The 24,365-nt window shown below is 34.0% G+C and overlaps 1 protein-coding gene across 1 annotated transcript; it reads left to right on the forward strand.

Moving 5' to 3' along the window:
* Nucleotides 1-1,800: 1,800 nt before the first annotated feature.
* On the forward strand, nt 1,801-4,603 carry LOC149240690 (cysteine-rich receptor-like protein kinase 2). The gene is made up of 7 exons (XM_089370282.1): nt 1,801-2,668; nt 2,868-3,005; nt 3,101-3,240; nt 3,351-3,561; nt 3,660-3,894; nt 3,977-4,121; nt 4,238-4,603. Exons 1-7 carry the CDS (start codon nt 1,801-1,803, stop codon nt 4,601-4,603), a joined length of 2,103 nt encoding a protein of 700 aa, XP_089226408.1.
* The last annotated feature ends 19,762 nt before the right edge of the window (nt 4,604-24,365 follow it).

The raw sequence follows: 24,365 nt of genomic DNA on the forward strand, positions 1-24,365 counted from the left end.
TTGTGGTAAGCACTTACCGAGAAGATAGGTGGGACCACCGATAGTGTTAACAATTGGCCTCCTGGGAGCTCCAATATTATGAACTTTCAGAAATCCATAAATCCTTGGGGTTAGGGGATTGCTCTCAATGAACTTATGAGACAAAGGATTAAGGGAAGGACTCAATTTGATAGTGTTTGCTACCTCTTTTGAGACTGAATTAATGAGATTTTTCTTAAGCTTGATGTAACTCTATTTAGCATTTAAAAATACAATTTAAACAATGAAAAATAACACATTATATTACACTCTATTTTTTTAATAAATATTATTAATTTTTTTGGAAAAATATATAATATTTTAATATTTATATTGAATGACATAATTTGTTTTATAAGTAGATAAAATCTCATATATACACACAAATTTTTAAATTTTTAAAAATTTAGTGTATAATATATATATATATATATAGAGAGAGAGAGAATTTTCATATAAAATATAATAATTTTGTACAGGGAGAAAAAGTAATTGAAAAAAAAAATTCAGTAAAGAGATGATGTATGATTTTTGGAATTTTATAAATATTTACAAAATATTTACAAAAAATTAATGTAAGTCATAAATAAAATATTTCAATATGTATAATTAAAATATAAATAATATAAAGCATAAAAAAATATTATATGGTAAAATATGTATATAAAATTATATAAAATAACTAAAATAAAATATTCCCATTTTAACCATATATACTATATAAAATAATTCACCAAACAAAATTATGATTTTGGTAAAAATATCTTGAAATTTATTCAAAATTTCTTGGAATTGTGAGTAAAATATTTTTAAAATATTAAATTTCTTTAAATATTTAAAAATATAATTTAAATGGTAAAAAATTATATATATAAACATGAACCATGATAATAATATCATAAAAAGAATATATGAAATTCCCTATACAATAAACATGAACCATGAAGTATATATCTATATCTATATCTATATCTATATCTATATATATATATATATATATTTATATTTATATTTATTAATTTCAGACTATATCTTTAAAAATATTTCTTATTGGACTTGAATCAATTTTCAAATAAATTATATATATATATATATATATATATATATATATATATATATATATTTATTTTTCTTCACCTAGGTGGAAAAACCTATCAACTCAGGTGTCAAAACCAACAGTGAGGACAGCCATCTCTGGCTGCTATCCGTGAATGTCGGTTTGACTCATCACAGTTAGATAGGAAAACCACGCCACCTGAAATAACCCGCTGGTGGTCCGTAAGGGAGCAGGCTCATCACTCCTGCCAGATGCCTCTGGGTCTTGGGCCGTTAACCTGTTTCCTTACGTCCGAGGAAGACGAGCTCTTAGCCAAGCAGAAGCAGTTTTACGGCATACTCCAGGCCGATATATATATATATTTATATTTATTAATTTCAGACTATATCTTTAAAAATATTTCTTATTGGACTTGAATCAATTTTCAAATAAATTATTTAAAAGAATTTAGATATTTAAATAGCTATAAAAATGTGTTCCAACTATCAAGTATGGAAATTGGGAAATTTGGTCCTACATGTCTGGTAAGCAAGACTATATATGCAAACCCCCCAAAAAAAGCGTGATTTCCTCCGTTAAAAAAAAACGCTTCACATTTAAGTAATTTATCAGAAAACTTTCCAGACGACCCTGAAGGAGCTGTCGAAGACCAAACTGCAAATGAATGCTGTAACTCGAATTTGCCATCGCCATTTCCGAAGCAACACCACTCATTAATTTAGCATATGGCAAAGCGTCGCGCTGATGCCCGGCAGATGGCGATAATCATAAAGCAAATCATCAATATCGGCCTCCTTATCGTGAGTGTCTGTATACTTACGCCCCTCACAGCCTCTGATCAGTACAATAATTTCGTTGTGGAGTTTTGTGAGAATAGCGAATATACGAACGGTAGCGCCTTCCAGAGTAACCTAAACCAGGTTTTGGACTCACTCGTGGAAAACGTTTCTACGATCAGATACGATACAACTACTGTTGATGAGAGGCAGAATAGCGATAGTACGGTTTATGGGGCTGCCCAATGCAGGGGAGACTTAAATTCCTCCGATTGCAAACAGTGCGTGGAAATTGCACGTAGCACTATTATATCCGACACTTATGGATGCAGCAAAACTTCTGCATCTATTATACTAGACGGCTGCTTCTTACGTTACGACAATCAAAGTTTTTCCAACAATTTTAGCGAGAGCGCAGAAATGCATGTTGGGTGCAACCCAGGGGAAAACAGTCAGCCAGAGTTCACAATCACTATTAGGGCCCTGCTCCTAAATATTCTCTATAAAGCTGCGAAGAGTCCCAAACTTTTTGCTGCAGAGCAAACCGTTCCACCTTATAATTCCACATATCATATCTACACCTTAGCGCAGTGTTGGGCAGATCTGTCCACGGAAGAGTGCGAGGCGTGCCTACAGTTTGCGTTGTCCCAAATATACTACAATTGCACAGCTGGAGCTCTTGGGTCACAATTCGCGTCTGTGAACTGCTATTTGCGTTCCGAGCTTTATCCATTTTTCAACACTTTGATACTCTCGCAGTCGCAGTCGCAGTCGCAGTCCCCATCGCCGACTCCACAAGAAACCCCTCCAAAATCCGGTATCTTCTTTTACATAGTCTATAATTATCAGGAATATAGTGGCAATTTTGTAAAGATTTCATTTTTGTGAAATAAAGCACAGATAATAACATATAGTTTATAATTATTATCAAGAATATGGTGGCGGTTATATGAAGATTTTATTTTCGTGAGATAAAACAATGCCAATTGTGTGAGAATTCTTGTGCAAATATACAGAAGCAAGAAGACCTAACGCGCTTCGGATAACCCTCGGTGTAGTAGCCGCTATTGCTGGATTGATTGCAGCCACATCTCTTTGCAGATGGAAATCTTCCTCTCTTCGGGAACACCTGGAATCTCTTTCTCGAACTGGAGGTCTTGAAGTAGCTAACTACTAGCTTCTATACTATGAACTTCTCTCCCACTTCTTTACCGCAACTTAATTAAACGCTCTGCAATTATTTTCGCAGGCGACAAAGGAGAAATCAGCTTGTCGATGAGTACAGCGAATCCGGAGCTTATTTTCAAATACGATACTTTGAGAAAGGCTACATCTAATTTTAACGCGGAGAAAAAACTCGGCGAAGGAGGCTTTGGGTCCGTATATAAGGTTAGCGTTTGGTTTTAAATCCAATTTAACTCATTTTAAAGGAGATCACATTGTTAATCGAAAAACCACAGAAATGTTTTTGACGTGCTATAATGTTTACTGATCGGCAGGGGGGTCTACCAGATGGCAGACAGGTCGCAGTGAAACGGTTGAAAATAGGTTCAAGTCAAGGAGATGTGGAATTTCTGAATGAAATAAATTTGATAAGTCGTATTCAACACAGGAACCTAGTGAAACTGCTTGGTTGCTCAGTGATAAATTCAGAAAGGCTACTAGTTTACGAGTACCTCCAGAACGGTAGCCTCGACAATATGATATTCGGTAGCTTATCCGTCTTTAATGGCTGCACAGATCCTGATTCCTTCGAATATTGGGATTGTGTTTGTAGCTTGCTAATGTTTTTAGTCTATGTTTTGTAGATGTAAAAAAACGCCATTTAATCAATTGGAGACAGAGGTATGAAATCATAGTTGGAACTGCGCGTGGACTGGCTTATCTTCACGAAGAATCTGACATTCGGATTATTCATAGAGATATTAAAGCAAGTAATATTTTACTTGATTATCAACACAAACCCAAAATAACAGACTTTGGCTTAGCCAAGCTTTTTGATGACGATAAAACCCATGTCAGCACTAGAGTTGCAGGAACTTTGTAAGTATTCTATCTCCAGTATTGTTCATATAATTTTCATAGGTTAAGATATGGAAATTTCATTGTACACACTATTGTACAGCGGTTACATGTCGCCTGAGTACGCGTACCGCGGACAGCTAACAGAGAAAGCAGATGTATTCAGCTTCGGAGTGCTTCTACTTGAAATTATCAGCGGAAGAAAGAATCAGAGTTTGCCTCAAGACACGGAATTTCTCATCGAACGAGTAGGGCTAATGTGGATCTCATCCTTGAAGTAGATGATATTTTCAGACATGTCCATAGAAGTATGAATCCTTTCTAACTAAAGCTCTATGTTTTTTTGACAATGGTGAATTAGCAGGCATGGAGATTGTATAACTCAGAGAGAGCTTTAGAAATTATGGATTCTACGTTCGAGGGTAGCTATTCGTGCGAGGAAGGGATTAGAGTGATTAAGATTGGTCTTCTGTGCACTCAAGCAGCTGCGTCGCTGAGGCCTTCTATGTCTCGGGTGGTGTCGATGCTCACGAGCGAGAGAGAATATCTTCCTTCGCCCGCAACCCCTGCTTTCATTGATCTGGATCGGGTGGGCGCACCTGTCTCTTTCATTGATCTGGATATTGTGGGCGCACCTGCTTCTGACAAAACACCAGGGGGTACAGCAACTTCTTCCTCGACGTACTCCGATGTCGATTCTGCAGCTGTCGATATTCACCAGGGAAGGTAGAGCCAACGTGAAAATCAGCCTACGCATTTTCGCATTGTATTATCTTACCTTATCATTGTAGCTCCTCACTTATTATACTAAACAGGGTTAATTTAACGATCAGAGATAAATCTGGAAATTGTTTAGTTAGAGGACGAATTTGGAGTGTGGCTTAAAATTAAAATACAGCCTGGTCAGTTAATTCATCCTGATATTGATAACAGGAAATACTGTTTACTCATTTAATTAAAAGATAAATATGTTTTGTATTTCAATCCATTTTTAAAGCGGAAACGCCCTTAATTATTTATACTTTTTAATCGTCGCTACTTCTTAATTTTTGGGTTTAATTATAAGAATCTACAAGATGAACTACTGTTTAATCATTCAAATTTTAAATATAAATTTGTTTTTATTATATTCATTTCCGTCTTTCTAAAGCGCAAATGCTCTTAATTATTTATCTTTTTATCCTAAGTTGAAATACTGTTTAGTATTTTATATTCATCTGAATTTAAAGCGCAAATTCCCTTAATTATTTATCTTTTTATCCATTTTAATCGTTGCTTTTTGACATATTTAATTTTAAGGTAAAGCAGTTGACATATTTAAATTTATAATAAAATATTATAAATTTAAATTTATCATAAAAACTATTTCAAATATAACATTCTTAAATATTGATACTATTGAGTTTAAAATAAGTTTATATACAAAAATATTTATACATTCCATAATAATAAAACAAAAAAATATTTGAAAAATCATAATTAAAGCTACCTGAACGGTCATTCAAAGAAATACAAAAAAAACTGAATTACTCCAACAAATCTTAATTAAAACATAATTGACAAAAAATACTCTATCGAAAAAGTTCTTAATTAGCCATCGCATTTGAGAATGAGATGGGAAAATAAATAGAAAAATTTCAATCAAACATATCTTAATTAAAACTTAATTTACAAGAATAATTACTAAGACTTAATTTACATGAAAAACTATTAAGTAGTCCTTGCAAATTAAAGGTTTTTTTATTTTCGATAGTTGAATCAGAAAAACTATTAAGTAGTCATTGCAAATTAAAGGTTTTTTTATTTTCGATAGTTGAATCTCAAATTTTCTCTCTGAGAAATTTTTTTTATTTAAAAAGATGTTTCTGATTTGTCAATATAAATTAAATGGTCATATATATTTAATTATCTAATTTTATTAAATTTCAAATTTTTTTATAAATTAATTAAATTTTATTTTATTTTATAATATTATTATTAATTATAAAATAAATTCATATATATATAATAAAAATATGAAACAATATTTTTAACTATAGAGATGTGTTCTCATTTTAATATGGAGATTTTTAATTTGTACTTATCTTTTGTTACAATATCATGGTTTAGATCATCGCAGACCATGGCAAATCAATACCACATGTCTAAAAAATAGTAACTTAATTCATATGACACATCATATAACATTTTTTTAAATTAATCAATTTAAGTAAAATGATAAAAAAGACATAATTACTTTGAAGATAAATCCTAACTTTTAATTATTGTATACTACTATAAATATTCTAAAATATTCGGTGAAAATTAACTTATTACCATCCGATCTAATAATTTTTGATAATTTAATCAAACTTCTAAAAACGTTATTCCAAATTAAACACACTTATTAACATAATTAATAACTTATTTTATAAAAAATAATTGTTAATTTTTCTTTAACAAATTTTGCATTGGATGAACTTTGTACCTTACCATTAAATATAATATTTTATAATAATATAGACATAAAAACGTTATTCCAAATTAAACACACTTATTAACTTAATTAATAACTTATTTTATAAAAAAATAATTATTATTTTTTCTTTAACAAATTTTACATTGGATGAACTTTGTACCATACCATTGAATATAATATTTTATAATAATATAACTTGGCCTAAATGAATAGAAACGTGTCATCTCTCATCATGATATATATAGTATTGTTATTTTAAGGTTTTCAGGTTATTAAAGTGCTTTTGTAATTTTAAACAAAATTTCTAAAAAAAATACTTAATATTTCTATTTTCTCCTACATTAAAAATTATTTTTTTAATTTTAATTTTCTGTTAGTTTAACAAGCTCTTATAGAATATGATTCTCATATAGTATTGTTATTTTAAAGTTTTTTTTTTTTTTTATAAAGGTTTTCAGGTTATTAAAGTGCTTTTGTAATTTTAAACAAAATTTCTAAAAAATACTTTATATTTCTATTTTCTCCTACATTAAAAATTATTTTTTTAATTTTAATTTTCTATTAGTTTAACAAGCTCTCAAGCTCTCATAGAATATGATTCTCTTAGTGAAGGGGTTTGATTTTCGGTATTTGCCTGACAATTATACAACTGAAGGGGTAATTTACAGATCAGAGATCAATCAAGAAATTTAGTTGGAAGACAAATATGGAGTATTGCTTTAAATTAAAATATTTAATTTATCCGGCCCTATTGTAATTAATTCATCCTAATATCCATAAGATAAAATACTGTTTACTGTGAAATACTGTTTAGTCGTTTAATTTTGAAAGATAAATATGTTTGTAATTTACGTTGATTCCAATCCATTTTTAAACGGAAAAGCCCTTAATTATTTATCTTTTTTATTGTTGCTCCTGTTTTTTTCTTAAAGATAATTTTGTGTCTTTTACATTCATTTCCCTCCTTTTAAATCACTAATGCCCTTAATTGTTTAAGATGAAATATTGTTTAGTCATTCAAATTTTAAAGATAAATTTGTTTGTATTTTACATTCATTTCAATGGTTTTTTTTAAGAGCGCCAATGCCTTTGACCTATTATTTAATTTTCAGGTAAAGCAGTTTTAGAAAGAGAAACATTGGTTTGGTACAGATTTTCAAATCTAAAACCATTTTAAGCAATTTTATGAGGGAATATAGATTATATAATGAAATTTTATAAAGTTAAATTTATGAAAAAAAAAACATTTCAAAAGTGACACTATTGAGTGAATAATAAATATTTTAATTTATTTTTATTAAAAGTGGGTTAATATCAGACTTGATATAATGTTAGATATGAATATTTATTTTATTTTAATTGAATTAACAAGATTAATTATGGTTATCCATGGAATTCCTGAAAGATGGTAAATGCTAAATGAGGATTTTTGATGTTAATGAATAGTTACTCTTGTCTCTAGAAATAAATATCTCACTTGGGAAAATAGATCTAAGAAGATAGAGAGGAATATGAAGAAATCATGAAAGAGGAGAAGAGAACTCATTACCTCAGACATGACATTGTTGAGGTAAGGCAAGACACTCTCATAGACAAATTCTTGAGCTGGTTGTGGCCAGTGGAATTTCCATACAGACTTGTGAGTCACTAAAAGTTCTGAGCAAGAAATTTTTGCGCTGCTTAGGGTTAGTGGAATTTTTGTGCAGACCTGTGTGGTCTGTTTCCAAGAAAGAATGAAGAGAAATTGGCTCAGGGGAGCTCTCTTTCCAAGAAAGGCTGAAGAAAAATTGGCTCGGTGGAGCTCTGATGGGATATCGTCCTCAGAGGTTGGGAGGAGAATTCTCCCTTCCCTAGTGATTTCATTTGGCAATCCAATGTTGGTAGAATCGTTCTACAAATTAACTCTTTCTTAACTACTTCCTTGAAATTTCTTGCTGGCTAGGAGTAGGAATATATGAGGATTGATGAAAATATGCTATTTCTGTTAGATAATGTTTTTAAAGAAGAAATTTGTTGTTTGTTTAAAAGATTGATAACTGTCTTATGTGTCCAAATGTAAATTATGATTATGCTGCTCAGAATTGGAATTTAACTTAATATGCTTAGAAGCTTGTTGAAGCTACCATATCTATATAAAGAGTGTGGGCTTTCGAATGGGACTACACTATGCAAGAATCCAAAGAAATAATAACGATAGGCTCATAATTGGAATTTAACTTAATATGTTTAGAAGCTTGTTGAAGCTACCATATGTATATAAAGAGTGTGGGCTCTTGAATGGGACTACACTTTGCAAGAATCCAGAGAAATAATAACAATGGTAGACAAATGTTAATAGTGAACAAGATTGAACCAATATTCTTAGAAGAAGTTTGGGTTACTTCTTAAACCAAACTGAGTTAATAGCATCCTAAGAGAAATCTCCCTAATTCCTTGTAAGAAGAGACTATTACAATACTTATACAATAAAATTATAAAAAAAATAGATAATAACTTTACAATAAATCATAATTCTCTGAGAGACAGAATTATAAATTTATAAATTAGTATCCCAGCCATGGAGACAAAGAAAAGTAATATGCTATTAGCAAGTTCCTTCAAATTAAAAAAAAAATATTATAAATTTATAAATTAGTATCCCAGCCATGGAGACAGAGAAAAGTAATATGCTATTAGCAAGTTCCTTCAAATTAAAAAAAAAGTATTGTTTTCTTAATACAATTAAGCATGAAAATATTAAGGAATAGCACCTGTCCCAAAAGGAAATTTCATAATCTCAATAAGAGGGCTATCTCCGTAACAAGGAAGGAATTATTAACATAAGAACAAAACTACAATAATTTGGGGAACCACAACGAAATTGTATGAACGAATCTAAGAATCACTTACTAGGGAATTAAATTGATGTTTATTCAGATTCTTTTTAAATTTATAAAGTGGAATAGTATTTTCAAGGTCTCACATCATTAAAGCATAAATTCTATTAATAATTAAGCAATAAAATATGTGACTGAATGAGTGTCAACTAATGGAGGTATACAAAGAAAACACTGAAAAGAACTTAGGTATTACGAAGTGATAATTATACATATGCATAAAATGTGAATAACCTCCTTAACATGTGGCAAAAGAAAATTGAAGGAAAATCAACTGGTGGTTGCATATAGTTCCAATATTATAACAATATTATAACTACTGTGTGAATTTTCTCTCGAAAATTTGAGGTATCACTATCTTCTAAGTTCTTCTTTCGATGTTAATTTATGTTAAATATCGTTTGCAAATTCTAATAGACCAACAATTATTTTGCGAAGTGTTTATAAATTCCCCCTATCAAGCTCCGGATGGGACTAATTAGACCAAGTAAGTGAAGGTGACCTAATTCGTCCAAGCCAGTGACAGCGGAGAAGTCGAAGTGGACCGAGAGGTGAGAAGATGGTGGGGTGCTGGGAGCTGTGTAACAACTACCTGTGGAGATACCAAATTCTGTTAATCAAATCTGCAAACCTCAGCAACAAATCCTGTTTTGACCAAGGACCGAAGACAGTATCTGCAGCACAACAATTTCTAAATCAAATATATTATAATAACAACAGCATTTCGGCACAATTAGAGCATCATGCCAATTCAATTAAATTGTAAGTGAACCATGATTCGAATAATTGGACTGAGAGGTTAATACATTAGTGATGAAAATTCTTAAAATAATATCATATACACCTTAAATAATAGCTGTCATCCCATGTGATTATCGTTTGTTCAATTAAGTACAATTCGTAACGAATAATCAATTATTTCAAACCTGAACCGTAATCTTTTCGTTATATGCTCTGCACTTTCGTGATCTAAGATGACCTTTCACAGTCATCAGTGAACCGTTGCAACATTAAAGAGAGAGAGCGTTATTTGAAAAACAAGTCTTTGAGAACCAGTTGGATGTACGCGTCGAAACCTCCATGAAGTTGGCGATCAATAAAATAAATAACGTAACATATTTCAGCGAGAGGACGGAGTGACTAAAATATTAAAGCCACTAATAAAATAAATAAATTAACGTGCGTCACTGAAAGGAAGGTGGGAGTGACTAGCCCGAGTGGCGCTGGTTGGCCAGCCGAACCCACTGTAAAGGTGTTCCTGCTGTGCACGTACTTATTAGTGCCCCAATCTCGATAGCTACAATTTAATGAAATCAACGAACCAAGTTTTGGGTCGAAACTTTAAGTATAATGCAAATTGGCAACTGATCTAAGATATTATCGAAGGCCAAGAAACGAGCTTGGTAAATCGTCTCGTGGCGAAGAAATATGCAGAATACCCGACGCGTGTCAAATTATCATGTTTTTCTACAGCATAAGACCTGTGCACATAAATCATTGGGTGCATGCACAGATAGTGTAACATGTCAAACCGGCTTTATCGCCTTCGCGTTGCCATATCGCCTTCGCTGTAAGTTGTCGGCCACATTGCCATTATCGCCGTCGCTGTAAGCAACCTATTCTGGTCTGGTACGTTAGGCAGCCATTAACAGATCATTAAATGTTTGTGTTTTTCAAATTGAAAGTTATGGCTGATGACGCATGACCTGGATGTTTCAGGGCAGCAGTTATGCCAAGCTAGCTAGCTTGTCACCCATCATCGGGCTCTGTGAGTGTTCCAGCCTGTGAACCTTGAACTATGATGAATAATTTGTTAAAAAATATTTCTTTCTCACATAATTCTCTCATTTTGGGGCAGATTCAAGCTTCGTTCCACCCTTAATCTATTCGGCACTTGGTAGCTCCAGGGATCTTGCATTTGGGCCCGTGTCTATTGCTTCTCTGCTTCTCGGAGCCATGCTCAGAGAGGAGGTTTCTCCAACCAGAGAGCCTGTGTTGTACTTGCAACTTGCATTCACTGCAACTTTCTTTGCTGGTGTTTTCCAGGCTTATTTAGGGATTCTCAGGTAGGAGATTCTCTAATTGATATGGCTGGATTCTATGATAAGATAAATGGTTTTATTGACATGAATGATTCATGTGTCGCAACAGGCTGGGATTTATAATCGACTTTCTGTCACGGGCAACGCTTGTTGGATTCATGGCAGGTGCAGCAACGAGAATTTGTTGGAACTGTGCAAATTTAGTTAGTCCCGACTTATTTAAGCTGTTGTTGTAAGGTGTATTTGAGCAGGTCTGTTATAAGCATTTGCCCTGTTCTTTTTACAGGATCAGAGAAAGCCTGGCAGCGAAGTGAAATATGGAGGAGAAACCTCCGGAAGCGTCCCTGCAAACAGTGGCTGCACGGGCGCCTGTCACTGCACAAAGAAGATTGAACACCCGACTGCAGGAACAAATGCCAGTGCCTTGTATGTAACACAATTACCTAGTTAGAGTTATCTCGTTTGGCCTAGTTTAATTAAATTGTAAATTCAAGCGAATTTTGATCGTAGAGTTCTGAAATTCAAATGGACAAAATATGAATCTATAATTTGTAAATTTGAAGATTGACAATTAAGTTATTTGTTAGAAATAGTCTAAAGCACTGAATAAAAATAAAAAATACAAGCAAATTTTGTAAATAGAGAACTGGATTTCATATCAAAAGTGAAAAATATAGAAATTAGGCTGAATGGGTAATGATTTGTATATAATTTTCCTATACCTAGAAAATAAAATTCACTGAATGGACTTACTGGTATCGCAGGTAGGAGAATGGAGAATGGACGAGGCTCCTGTTCAGCTAAAACTCCCAGGCTCACTGCTGCTTCAATGTTCAGGTATGCATACCGTCCTGGATCAAAGTTGTGTTTGATTCGATTGTGTTTGATTCACATGCCTCTGATCAGTGTTCCACCAAGTGGTCAACATGCAGATATGATGTGGTAAAGGCAGCTAGCGACGAGTCGGCAACATGCAAATACCAGCCATAGCGAAGTTATATGGTTTAAACAATGTATGAGATAACATTTAATGTTGTCCAGTAATGCTAACATTAGTTTAGGTTGCAGGGACTGACAATTTGAAAATATCGGACAAACAAAAATATAACCTATGCTTTTCGCCTCAGATCAGCTTTGGTTTTTGCCGTCTAGCTTCGGTTTTTTGGAAAGAGGCCAAATAAGATGAAAAAGCAGGGTCGGGAATAAAACTTTGGTTAATTGCTGATGACCGGGGACTAATAGCAGGTCAACTAATGCTATATCCGCCGCGAACGATTACTATAGTCCATGCCTGGAGGGCAGGGACTAATAATAGACAACATTAACATAGTACTTTGAATCCAAGGACTTAAATAAAACCATTTTGTCGACAGAGGGATTTTGACCAGTGGCCAACAATATTTATATATATGATTTTATGAAGCCATTATTTTTATAATGTCGCAAGATCGTAATTAGAGAATGGAAATAATTACTTGAGGGTCACAATCTAACAACCGTACGCTAAGGACTATGAACTCCATGAAAAAAAAGACAAAATGATCTTGGCCCTAGTCCTATTAATTCCTATCCAGAGAATAGGAGTTGCTGCTTACACAACAAGCTTGGCTGAAAACCCTAATAGGGTTTGATGGCCGATAGGACCAGTGACATAAGGAAATGAGTTAGAAGGGGAACCTATAAATCCCGTAGAAGGGAGTCCAACTACTTGCACCGAGAGGAATTCACATGCAACAAACTTGCAATTGCAGAAAGATCATGGTTTGTTGAAAAATCAATTAAAATGGTAAGATCAAAAGAATGCAATTTGGAAACCTACATAATTGGAAAGTTTATCCAGCGAGAGATCCAGGCAACAATTTACGTGCACTACACAAGGTTTTGTTGAGCCCATGAAAGAAGCAACATTGTAGTCATTAGTTTATGTATATATCAATAATTATATCCATAAAATATGGTTGAGTGAAAACGTTGGTTGTTGGATTACAACGTAACTCCGAAGCATGAAGAGAAGATGTTGTCTGCAATCCAAATGATGGGCTTATGTTAAAAGTTATTTTTGGCAGAGAATTTAACATAGAAATGTTGTAGATTAAACATGTCTTATAAGAGTTATATACACTAGTGTCATTCTCATGATTCCAGAAGAACCAAAAAGATATTTCAATGCGTGTTATGGAGGCATTAGAAACCCTGAGATAAACAATGATAAATGCATGGTATGCAAGTTAATTATGAATTATAGGAACTCTTCATTACATGTTTAGGATTCCACTAAGAAGTACTAGTTCATCATGATGCAAGGGGAAAAGGCTCTTATGTAATCTCTAGACACCGTAACCACTAATGTTTTGAATACAAGGGAATGTAAAACTAAGGAAGAGAGTTGAGAGAAACTCACGACTGAGGTGTGCCAGAGAATTACTACTGTAATATTGGTGATGTAAATATCTGGCTATCTTTTGTACATTTAAATTATGCTCATACTATAGCAGATTATGCCCTTGAATAATCATAGTGATTTCTTTTAATATTACCTTGTGCCTCTGGCCTTGATGGTGTACTTGGAAAAGATCATAAGGAAAATAATAAGATGAAGAAAGCCAGTTGAATTAAAACAACTGACGAATAATTAATGTGTATATGAACCAAGTCCACTTAAACAAGGGATGAAGATCATATCTCCTATGAAAGTGGTGAGTTAACGTAATTGGTAATGTTTGGTTGTGGTTTATTGATATCATGAAATTATGATGGTGCCTAAAGGGAAGATCATTGGTTGTGAGCCATCATGGGAATATGGTAAAGAAAATTTCCTTGAAAATTTAAAAAAAAGAGAAAGAAATAAAATGATGATAACGGGTATGATTATTGTGTGAATTATATAAAAAGCGAATTAGTTATTCTCATGTTGGAATAAAATTGTCGTCTGAGGGACCTTACAGATCAAATGTAGTAAAATAACATATTGTTAAATGAAGTAAGTAATATGTATGAACCAATATAGAAGAAAAGAATTATATTAGAGTAACATAATGAGTGTGACACATTCAATACACTTACTAATGTAAAAGAGAAAAATCTTAAACTATGATTACTCTAATTGAAAGTATAAATACATAATAAAATGGATCCAAGTTCCTCGTAAGTGATGACAATGGAAAATCTATATTACGTAGAACAAACTATAGTATAACGCAAGTATAAGTATGCTAAATATTGTAATTTATGATTTTGAATAAACTGCCATGGCTATCATAAGAAATTTGGGCTTTTAGGACTATTAAGAAGTGAAATAATTAATCATATGTTCCCCTGCAAAAGAGAGAACCAAAAAAAAATGATCTCCTTGAATGTGGATTGTCAGCAATTGACTTACTTATATTCTAAACTTTAGTTCTGTAAATCAGAATATCTTAAAGAATGATGACACAGACATAACCAGTGACATCACAAGGAAAAGAAGTGTGTGAAAGCAGGTAATTGTATGTTACAGTAGAAGTTCCAACTTATTAAAAAAAATCTATCGAAACTGCAAAGTGATGATAATTTGGTATATAATATCATTTATTGAAATAACAAAATGAATTAAACGTTGAATCTATTGAAACCAAAGTTGTTGGCGGGAAAGGTTCCCTAAGTAAAGCGTTGAAAGCCTCAACAAAATATGATAAGATAATAAATGAAAAACACTCAGAAAATCATGCCAAACATATGAATTACCAAACATGGATTTGGAAATATACCCGTAGGTCCTACATTTGAAGATGTTCCCGTAGGGCCCAAACACTTTTCTTCCTCCAAGATGTGCAGACCTACAAAAGCATATACATAATAGGTAATTGAATGTGCATACACAGTAATATGTTATACCATGATATATAAACATATAAACCATCATTCATGAGATGACAACATAAATCAGGAACAAGACATGAACTTCTATTATTAGCAACATTAAGTATAAGAAAAATTCAACCTGACCCAGGCCAAAGGCATTTACAAATTCTTCCTCTGAATCCGTCTGGCCCAAGTCATGAAAAAAACCTCTTTAATAGGTGCAAGTAGATTCTAAATAAGGATGTTGAGAATCTATGTAAAGAAAACCAGGCTTTCCTAGAGACCGGGAGTACAAGAGGCATGGGATAAGCATACATGATCTCAAAGAAATTGAGTATAATGTCGATATCCTTCTTCTTGTATGAATTAGGTGTACCCAAGGGGTGTATATATACCACCTCAAATTGGTTATTTCAGTTAGGCCACAGGACCCTGTAGGTGGGCTCTCAGTATAACCCATAAACCATGCCCGAAAAATAGCATTTTATTTTATTTTTTAATATTTTAAAATGTGTAATGTTATGCAACCATCTAACAGAAAAGATAGATCAACGAATTTAAAATTATTCTTGGATGAAATGAATGATAAGACCTCCTTGGTATGTATAGGAGTCTAATAGGTCACAATATAATGAAAGCCTACATAAAAATAATAATGTAAAGGCACAAAACTAACACTAGTGGGCTTCTATGGGGCACAATAATAACAACATGGGGGATACATGGGCATAAAAACAACAATAGGGGGATACACTAACAATAACAATAAGGGGAATACACTAGTATTATAAGGACCTAGCATTCCCCTCTCCATCAAAAAATTCTTTTCCTGAATGCTTGAGTAGTTCCATATGCTTATGCATAAAATTCTCATCCTCTGATGTGGAGTCTTTAGTAGGTAAGTTCTTCCACTTAATGATATACTATGAAATTATTCGATTCTGTAGCTGTCAGGGTCTTTTTTCTGTGACTGCTTGAGGATAAAATATGATTATTCCTTCTTTGTCATGTGCCGACAACACTTTTTGACCTAGGAGCTTGTCACCAATAACCTTCTTTAAGCATTAAACATGGAAAAATGGGTGTATTCGAGAAGATGCAGGTAATTCCAATTTGTATGCCATAGTACCAATATTTTGCAACACCTTGTCAGGACCATTCTACTTGGGTGATAATTTATTATTCTTCTTAGATTTCTTGAGGGAAATTTATTTGTTTGATTGTAGCCGTAAAAATACCTAGTCACCTACATCAAAGCTTCTTTCACTGCGATGTTGATTTTCCTGTTGTTTCATTCGATTCTACATTGGAGTGAGGTTATCCTTTAAAGGTTGGAGAACTTGTTTTTGATGCTCAATGTGATATTTCGCTACTTGAACCTTAGAATTTCCTCTTGAAGATGATGTGATGGATGGTGGAGGATATCGATAAAGTGCCACAAATGGGGTCATTTTTTTTTGTAGTATGGAAGGAATTGTTATACCACCATTTAGCTAGAGGTAACCACTTAACCCATTATGTTTATTTATCAAAGACAAAGCAAAGAAGATATCCTTCCAAACATTTGTTCATTATCTACATTTTCTCGTAAGATTGAGGATGATAAGTTGAACTATGAGCTAATTGAGTACCAAGAAAAGAAAATAATTATGTCCCAAGATTTCAAGTGAAAATGGGATCTCTGTCACTTACAATAATCTTCCAGTTTCCATGTAGCTTTTGAATTGTTTCCATAAATGTAGTAGAAACTTTATTGACTTTAAAATGATGAGCAAATACACAAAAGTGTGCATACATGGTAAGGCTTTCAACTACCACCATGATGACACTCTTTCCTTCAGACTTGGGTAAGCAAGTGATAAAATACGTTGAGACCTCCTCCCAACGTTGACTTGGAATGGCCAAGGGTTGTAACAGATCCGGGGCCTTAATTTTCTCAACTTTATTTTTTTGGCAAACTAAACATTCTTCGACAAGATTATGAATATCATATTTAAGGACATCCTGAAAAAAATTCTTCTTGACCCTCTAGTAAGTTTTAAAAATCCTTAGTTCTCTCCTAAGGTGGAGGTGTGCAACTCCAAAAGAATCTTTTGCTTCAGTCCGGAATTATTACAAAGATATAAATGAACTTTGTACCATAACAAATAATTTTTCTAGCCTAATGTTTCAGATGTACAGGGATCTTGCTGCAGCTTTTGAATGAGCGTCCACACCTCTTCATAATTCTTCCATTCATCCATTTCTTTGGTTATCCAATCAAGTTGGATAATAGAAATGTCACAAAGAGATGCTTCCACATCCTCATCCTTTCTTGAGAGTTCATATATAACAACAGTTTTCTTCCCTTTTTTGCAGCACAATGCATAGCAAAAGAAGTACATGAATACACTTCATATACCTCACATCTAGGAGACATTTGAAGAAGAGGATGTCAAGCTACTGAAATTGTTCGCAACATCAATCTCGCGGTGTCGAATCTCATGGAATGACTGCTCGCATGCTGAATGCTGACACCTGGACTCCACTTAGAAAAGTGGTTGAAAAATGAAATGAGAAAATGGAAAATATGAACACACCATCATATTTGTGGCGTCGAATAGTGCAAAATCAACTGTAAAATTTTTGAATTATGAGAAAATGAAAATGTGGAGCTTAAGGAATCTTTTAGATTCCCCCTAGATTCCTCAAAGATTCCCTACTTCGGGTTCTCTGAAAATCTACTGCTTAGATCAAGAAACTGACTGCGCCATCGGGTTCGTGTCGCTGAGAGGTGTAGGATCGACATAAAGTTTGTCCAATTTCGACACTACAAAAATTTCACCCTCTTGGAAATTTCGTTCAGTCATGGTTCCACCTACAAATAAATTAATTAAAAATTCACCTGAATTTCCGTGCCCACTCCTGGTTCCTCCATGCTACCTCAAACTATGTGTGCTCTCCTCTTTCGGGCGCACTGATGAACTGAGTTAAAAAAAAAATTGACAGATTTCTCAAGAATTTCATTGTGGCACAATTGGTTTGAGTTCTGGTTATTATGGAGGAGGTCGGGTGGTTAAACCCTATGTCGTCCTTTCTATATATATATATATATCAAATTTTTATTTTTAAAAATAGTCGGGTTGGGCCCGCCTTGGGCGGCCCACTCACCCCATCTCCCGCCAGCTCCGTTGTTTTTCTTAAGGGCGGTGGTTGCATGTTGTCGGGATTGGGCCCATGCCCCAAGGACCGGCCCACCCAAAACCTCCGTGCGTTACTATGGTGGTTTCGTGGGATGGGGGGAGGGGCCAGGGGTCCTGGCCTGCCCCTCCATAAATATATGTTGAAGTTTTGGGGCCCTTTTTTTCATGGAAAATTTTTGGGGTGAATTATAGCCCAAAGGCGAAATTTGAGGGTTTTTACATTTTAAGAGGGCAAATATTTTATTAAAAACCCTTTTCATATAGTTAGCCCCAATTTTATTTAAAAAATAATTAATTTTTTTATTTTAGCCCAAAATAAAAAATGGGCGGATAAACTAATTGCACCTTCATTTGGCCCAATTCGTTGGATTTGGGAAATCGTATTCCCTTAAAATCGCCGAATTTTGATATTTGCCCCTGGTTTGGGAGATTAAAATCACCATATTTAAGAGAATCCTATGGGCCAAATACCATATTTATAAAAGAGGTATGGTAAACTAATAAAAATATAAATAAACGAGGGGTATGGTAAATAAATAAAACCTTTTCTCATACTTACTCCAAAGGTATGGTAAATAAATAAAAATATAAATAAACTAGAGGTATGGTAAATAAATAAAACCTCTTTTTATATTTAGTCCATAACCCTCTTTCTATTTAAGAAGGCTCAAAAAAGACATTTTATTTAAGTGAATCCTATGGGCCAAATACCATATATATAAAAGATGTATGGTAAATTAATAAAAATATAAATAAACGAGAGGTATGGTAAATAAATAAAATATTTTTTATATTTACTCTATAAGTCACCTTATATTTAAGGACGCTAAAAAAATGTGTTATATTTAGGTGAAGCCTATGGGCCAAATACTATGGGCCAAATACCATGGGCCAAATTATTATTAATACCATGCAAAAAAACATTATTAACCCTAATATTAGAATTAATAAAAATAAAGATGGAACATGGTATTGACCCATGGTATTCACGTGGAATGTAGCCTATTTAAAGGGGGGAATTAAACCAGCATAGATCCATCTTTACTCTGGATCTACTAAGCCTGCGAAGAGGGATCAAATATTGTGATATGAAAACTAGCATAGAGTGAAAAATATTTGATCTCTATTGGGGCTTCGTAGATCAAGAGTAAAAATGGATCTTGTAATTTAATGTCATTTAAACATTTTAACTTGGTTAAAATAAAAAAATAAAATAAAAAATCAATTATTAATTTTATTAATTTTTATAAATTACTAATAGTAGTTTTTAAGCTCTAGGTTTATGATAACCCATGGTAATACCATGGTATTCATGTCAGCATATACTATTTAAAGGGGAAATTCTATCAGCTTAGATCCATCTTAATTCAGGGTCTACCAAGCGCTGAGAGGGATAAATAGATTTCATCCCTCTAAGAGTGGTAGATGTGGAGTTAACATGGATATAGGTTGGTTTTTATGATAATGAAGATATTAAATAGACTTAGGAAATTATATTGTAAAAAACATCTTAAGGTGAATGGTTAAAGCTACATTTAGTCACTTCACAAAATTTAGTAAAAAATACCAATATCTCCATTAATATTGGTTTTTCTGATTTAACAAAAAAAATTCAAAACAGTGAAATATTATCACTCTTTCCACATCACCCTCACAGAAGAGAGATAGTCGCTGCCCAAATTTCCCACCATTTTTCAAACGTTCTCAATATGATATCTTCATGAAAAAGTTAAGGTACTGATGTTGGATTAGTTGTTTGAAAAATATGTTGGTTTGTACAACCTTTCATCTTCTCTGTTATTCTTAGTTTGTCATAATGATCTGTAGGGGTTGGGCCACTACACCATATTGTCCTAAAAGGCGGAGATTGTGCACCAAAAAGGAAATTAATCCACATGTTACAACGCTATTAAAAAATGCAAGACATATGAAGGTAGTGAATTATGCTAATAAGCAATTTAGATTGGGAGAGACCTAATTAAATTTTATTATTTAATTGAAGATTTCCAATTAAAATAATAATAAATCTACATTTATATATTTATATATTGATTGGAAGGCTTTGACAACGGTCACTTCTTTCCGTTAGATCCCCTTCAGGCCTTTGGGATACCTACTACTTTCTTATATTATATAGTTGGGGCTTGATACTTGTTGGCGTGTTGGGGCAAACAAACTTGATGTGTTTTTTTATCCTGCAGTTGGAGTCTATGGAATAAGAAAGAAATTTGGTAGCTTGACAAAAGTGGTAGAGAAAATATTAATCTCTCCTACCTTGACAGAACTGGTGGTCAAGATCAACACCTACAAGAACTTTGTTGTGGAATATTATCAAAACTAATAGAAGGATATGAAAGAGTGTATAGTGAGAACCTTGACAAACACTTGTAGGAAGAGAAAAGTATGTTTCTTTTTTCCAAAAATGTATGTTAGTATATTACAGTTTAATGAATATGTTTTCCTATTATCATATATGGCTTCATACTTTAACAAAACATTTGCCAAGACTTCACAATGTTTTATTATTCAGTGAAAGATTTGCCAAGAACTTACAAGATTTTATAATTCAGTGAAAGATTCGCCATGACTTTACAAGATAATATAATTTGGTGAAGATTCACAAAAAAAATTATATATACATATTATATTAATGACAAAATCGCCTCCTATTTTTCCTATGTCATGGGGATTTGTCCATTTACTATAGATATAAATTTAGAGTGGTTCTTAAAATTTTCCCTGCTTTTTTTATAAATTTTTGTTCTTATACAAAAATAATATGCCCCTTTTGAAAAATCAGATTTTTGACTAAATGAGTCGTTTTAACTAAGCGACAATTTCTCCCAAAATATGGCTAGAGTTGGCCGGATTCCATTTGTCGAAAAAATCTAATTTGTGTCTTCATGAATCTTGCCGAGTCAGCAAAAAGTCAACCCAACTTTGACTGCCTCTATCTTCCTCATATGGACTCGGATTGACGAACTGTTCGCACCACCATGATCATGACTATGAGATATTTCACATGAAAATTGGTTCTAGCATAATACAAACACTTTGATTTTTGACCTTCCATAAGCCCTCTTTGTCCTGTGTGTGTCCCTAGAGCCACCTGGATCAATCCTCCCCACTGAGGACCTTTTGATCCTCCAAAAGCGTGAAAAATAATTTGCAACTTCTTTGTACTTTGTTTGCATCACAAGCGTCCTAAAAGGTCTCGCTTCCCTCTCCTTCACCTTTGTTCTTCGGGGCCTTGAGCGATTATCCAACACTTGCAACCGCTAGTACATTGTTTTGCAAATTACATGCTTCACTTTAATGACCAAATAATGACCCAAGCATCCCACACTTGCCACGAGTTTATAACACATACTCGGTGGTCAAGTTTACATCAAGATGGACGCAATACCCTAGCTATGAAAACAAGGCCAACATATCATTGTTTCTCCAATAAGTGATGGAAAACACATCATCACTGCAACACATGATTTACAAAGATAAGGCCAAACACTATTTTTGTTTTGACAAGTGATGGAAACACGACATCACTTTCACATTTTATCATGCAACTCAAAATAAGATCAGACATAATTCTTGCTGAACAAGTGATGGAAGACACATCATCACTTTTACATTTTAAAATGCAAAAAATGATTTACAAAAGCACGACCATTAAATGCTAACATATCTAGAAACCATTTTTCACTATCAAGGTGAATGGGTTGCCTCCTTGTGGCACATTCAATGGTTGAACAACTACTTCACTTAGCTCATGCACCAACACTTTATCTTTAAGGAATTGCTCTGGATAGAGCCTCCAACAAGTGGCTCTTTGATGGCCACCTTTGTCATAATGACTGCAATAAATCTTCCTCTAGATCTATTTAACATGTTTCTTTTCCTGCTGTTGAGTGGGTCTTTCATGCCTCCTCCTTCTGTGTGCTGCTATTCTTTTCCAACACTTTGAAAATGTATGGTTATGTAATCCACAAAAGGTACATGTTTTTCGACTCCATGATATACGTTCATATTTAACAACATGATTATAATCAAAATGAACATTCGAATGTCGAGAGTGGTTATACCTTTCCTTTCTGACTCTGGTGTCATTATAGCAATGAAATCTCGCCTCAGCTCTTTCCATGAAATGGAAACTACCCTGGGACGATGGGGATGTGTTCCCATCATTCTCTTTCCTCGACGATTTTGATGATGTCTCGGAAGCATATGATACCTTGAAGCATTCTCCCTCAGTGCATCTCAAGCCTGCAAATTGAGGTCTTTGCACAACCTCCAATGGTTGAGTTATGCCTTGGTTATTAACACCAATTTCTTTTTCCTCCTTAGGCCTCGTCCTTGTAAGGAGCCTCATGTTTGTCCCTGTAATTGGGATCTCCAAATCTCCAATGGAAAGAATACTATGCAAAGACGAAACCGAAAGGAAATCAACATCTTTTACCTCCTCTGTCGATTTGGAAAGAACTGACGAGGGCTTCTCATCATCTGTAGTTGGTGGTTCGCTAACTGTCGTGGTGCATTCCCCAACTTCTTTTCTGACATACCCAAGTCCTATTAGACACGGTAATTCCTCTACTTTGATGGGGTTGAGAATGCCTTGGCCATTGATGCCTAATCCTTTTCCTTCATAATCCATTTTCTTCAACTGTTTGGAGCCAATTCCTGTGGTATGATTTTCAAAAACAATGAAATCATCATCAAGACACATACATGAATTCATAGAACTAATTTTTACCTCACATGGGTCACGCTGCAGCTTTTCCAAGGCTTCATCCTTTGCTTTTAGCTATCATAGCAAACTATGTTTTTCCTCTTTCTCTTCATGTAGATGCATCTTCAATTCAACGTTATCTATTTGAAGACTTTGGTTGTTGTGCTTCAATTCTTCTAGGGCCTCTTCCGTGGCTCACAACTGAAGTTGCACTCTCTCATTTTCCTCTGTCTCTTTCTGTAGTGTTTCATACATTATTTCCACTCTTTTGAAAATTTTGACATGGTCTCTTACATCACTTTTTCATCCTCTATTGGTGGACATTCCATTGTTCACGCTTGCAATTCACAATCACGCAATAGACCGCTCTGATACCACTTGATCCAGGTTCGGGTGTGACAAAGTACCCTTCCAAGACCTTTTACTTTCATGATGTGTTGAATTGCATTTTTAAAAGAACATTAATGAATACATCTACATGCTATAAATAAGAGGAACAAGACAATCATCAACACATGAAATAACATAAGTCGTTGATAACAGAGTTCGCCTAGGAGGGACTACGTCTCCAGGCCCCGATGTCAATATGGTTTACGCCGTTGCATTAAGTGTTGTCAATAGTGATGATGTACATAAGTGGTGATCTCGCTATCATACAAGGAAAATGCCCTCATGTAGGAGTGGCTCCAAGAGATGTTCCACTACAGGAACTCTCAGTCCAAAGGACTCCTCTCAGTACGACACAAACTCATGCATGTTGATCAAGAGCATTCCACCAACATGGCATAAAAGGGATCTCAATGCAAACATGCATGACGAAAACATGAGTATCCAATCAACATACAACAAAGGGATCTAAAAACACAACATGATGAATCATGAAAACAAGTACATCACACAGATGATTCCACATCACATCAAGCAGGAATCATGAAAACGAGTAAGAAACAAGATCCCACATCAAGCATCAAAACAGGATCTGTGCAGCACAATGCATAGCAAAATAAGTACATGAATACACTGCATATACCTCATATCTAAGGGCCATCTGAAGAAGAGGATGTCAAGCTGCTGAAGTTGTTCACAACATCAATCTCGCGGCATCGAATCTCATGGAATGACTACTCACACACTGAATGTTGACACTTGCACTCCACTTAGAAAAGTGGCCGAAAAATGAAGTGAGCAAAGGGAAAATATGAATGCACCATCATATTTTTGGCATCGAATAGTGCAAAATCGACTGTCAAATTTTTGAATTTTGAGAAAATGAAAATCAGGAGCTTAAGGAATCTTTTAGATTCCCCCTAGATTCCTCAAAGATTCCCTCCTCTGGGTCCTATGCAAATATGCTACTCAGATCAAGAA

This window comes from Pinus tabuliformis, chromosome 8 (genome assembly GCF_031772625.1).
Source record: "Pinus tabuliformis cultivar Carrire ecotype Pingquan chromosome 8, CPIR1, whole genome shotgun sequence".
NCBI classification, from domain to species: Eukaryota; Viridiplantae; Streptophyta; class Pinopsida; order Pinales; family Pinaceae; genus Pinus; species Pinus tabuliformis.

Coding starts and splice junctions, on each gene's coding strand:
- LOC149240690 (XM_089370282.1), top strand. CDS start 1,801: ATGGCAAAGCGTCGCGCTGATGCCCGGCAGATGGCGATAATCATAAAG. Junction 3,006..3,100: donor ATCTCTTTCTCGAACTGGAG/GTCTTGAAGTAG, acceptor TTATTTTCGCAG/GCGACAAAGGAGAAATCAGC. Junction 4,122..4,237: donor CGGAATTTCTCATCGAACGA/GTAGGGCTAATG, acceptor GTGAATTAGCAG/GCATGGAGATTGTATAACTC.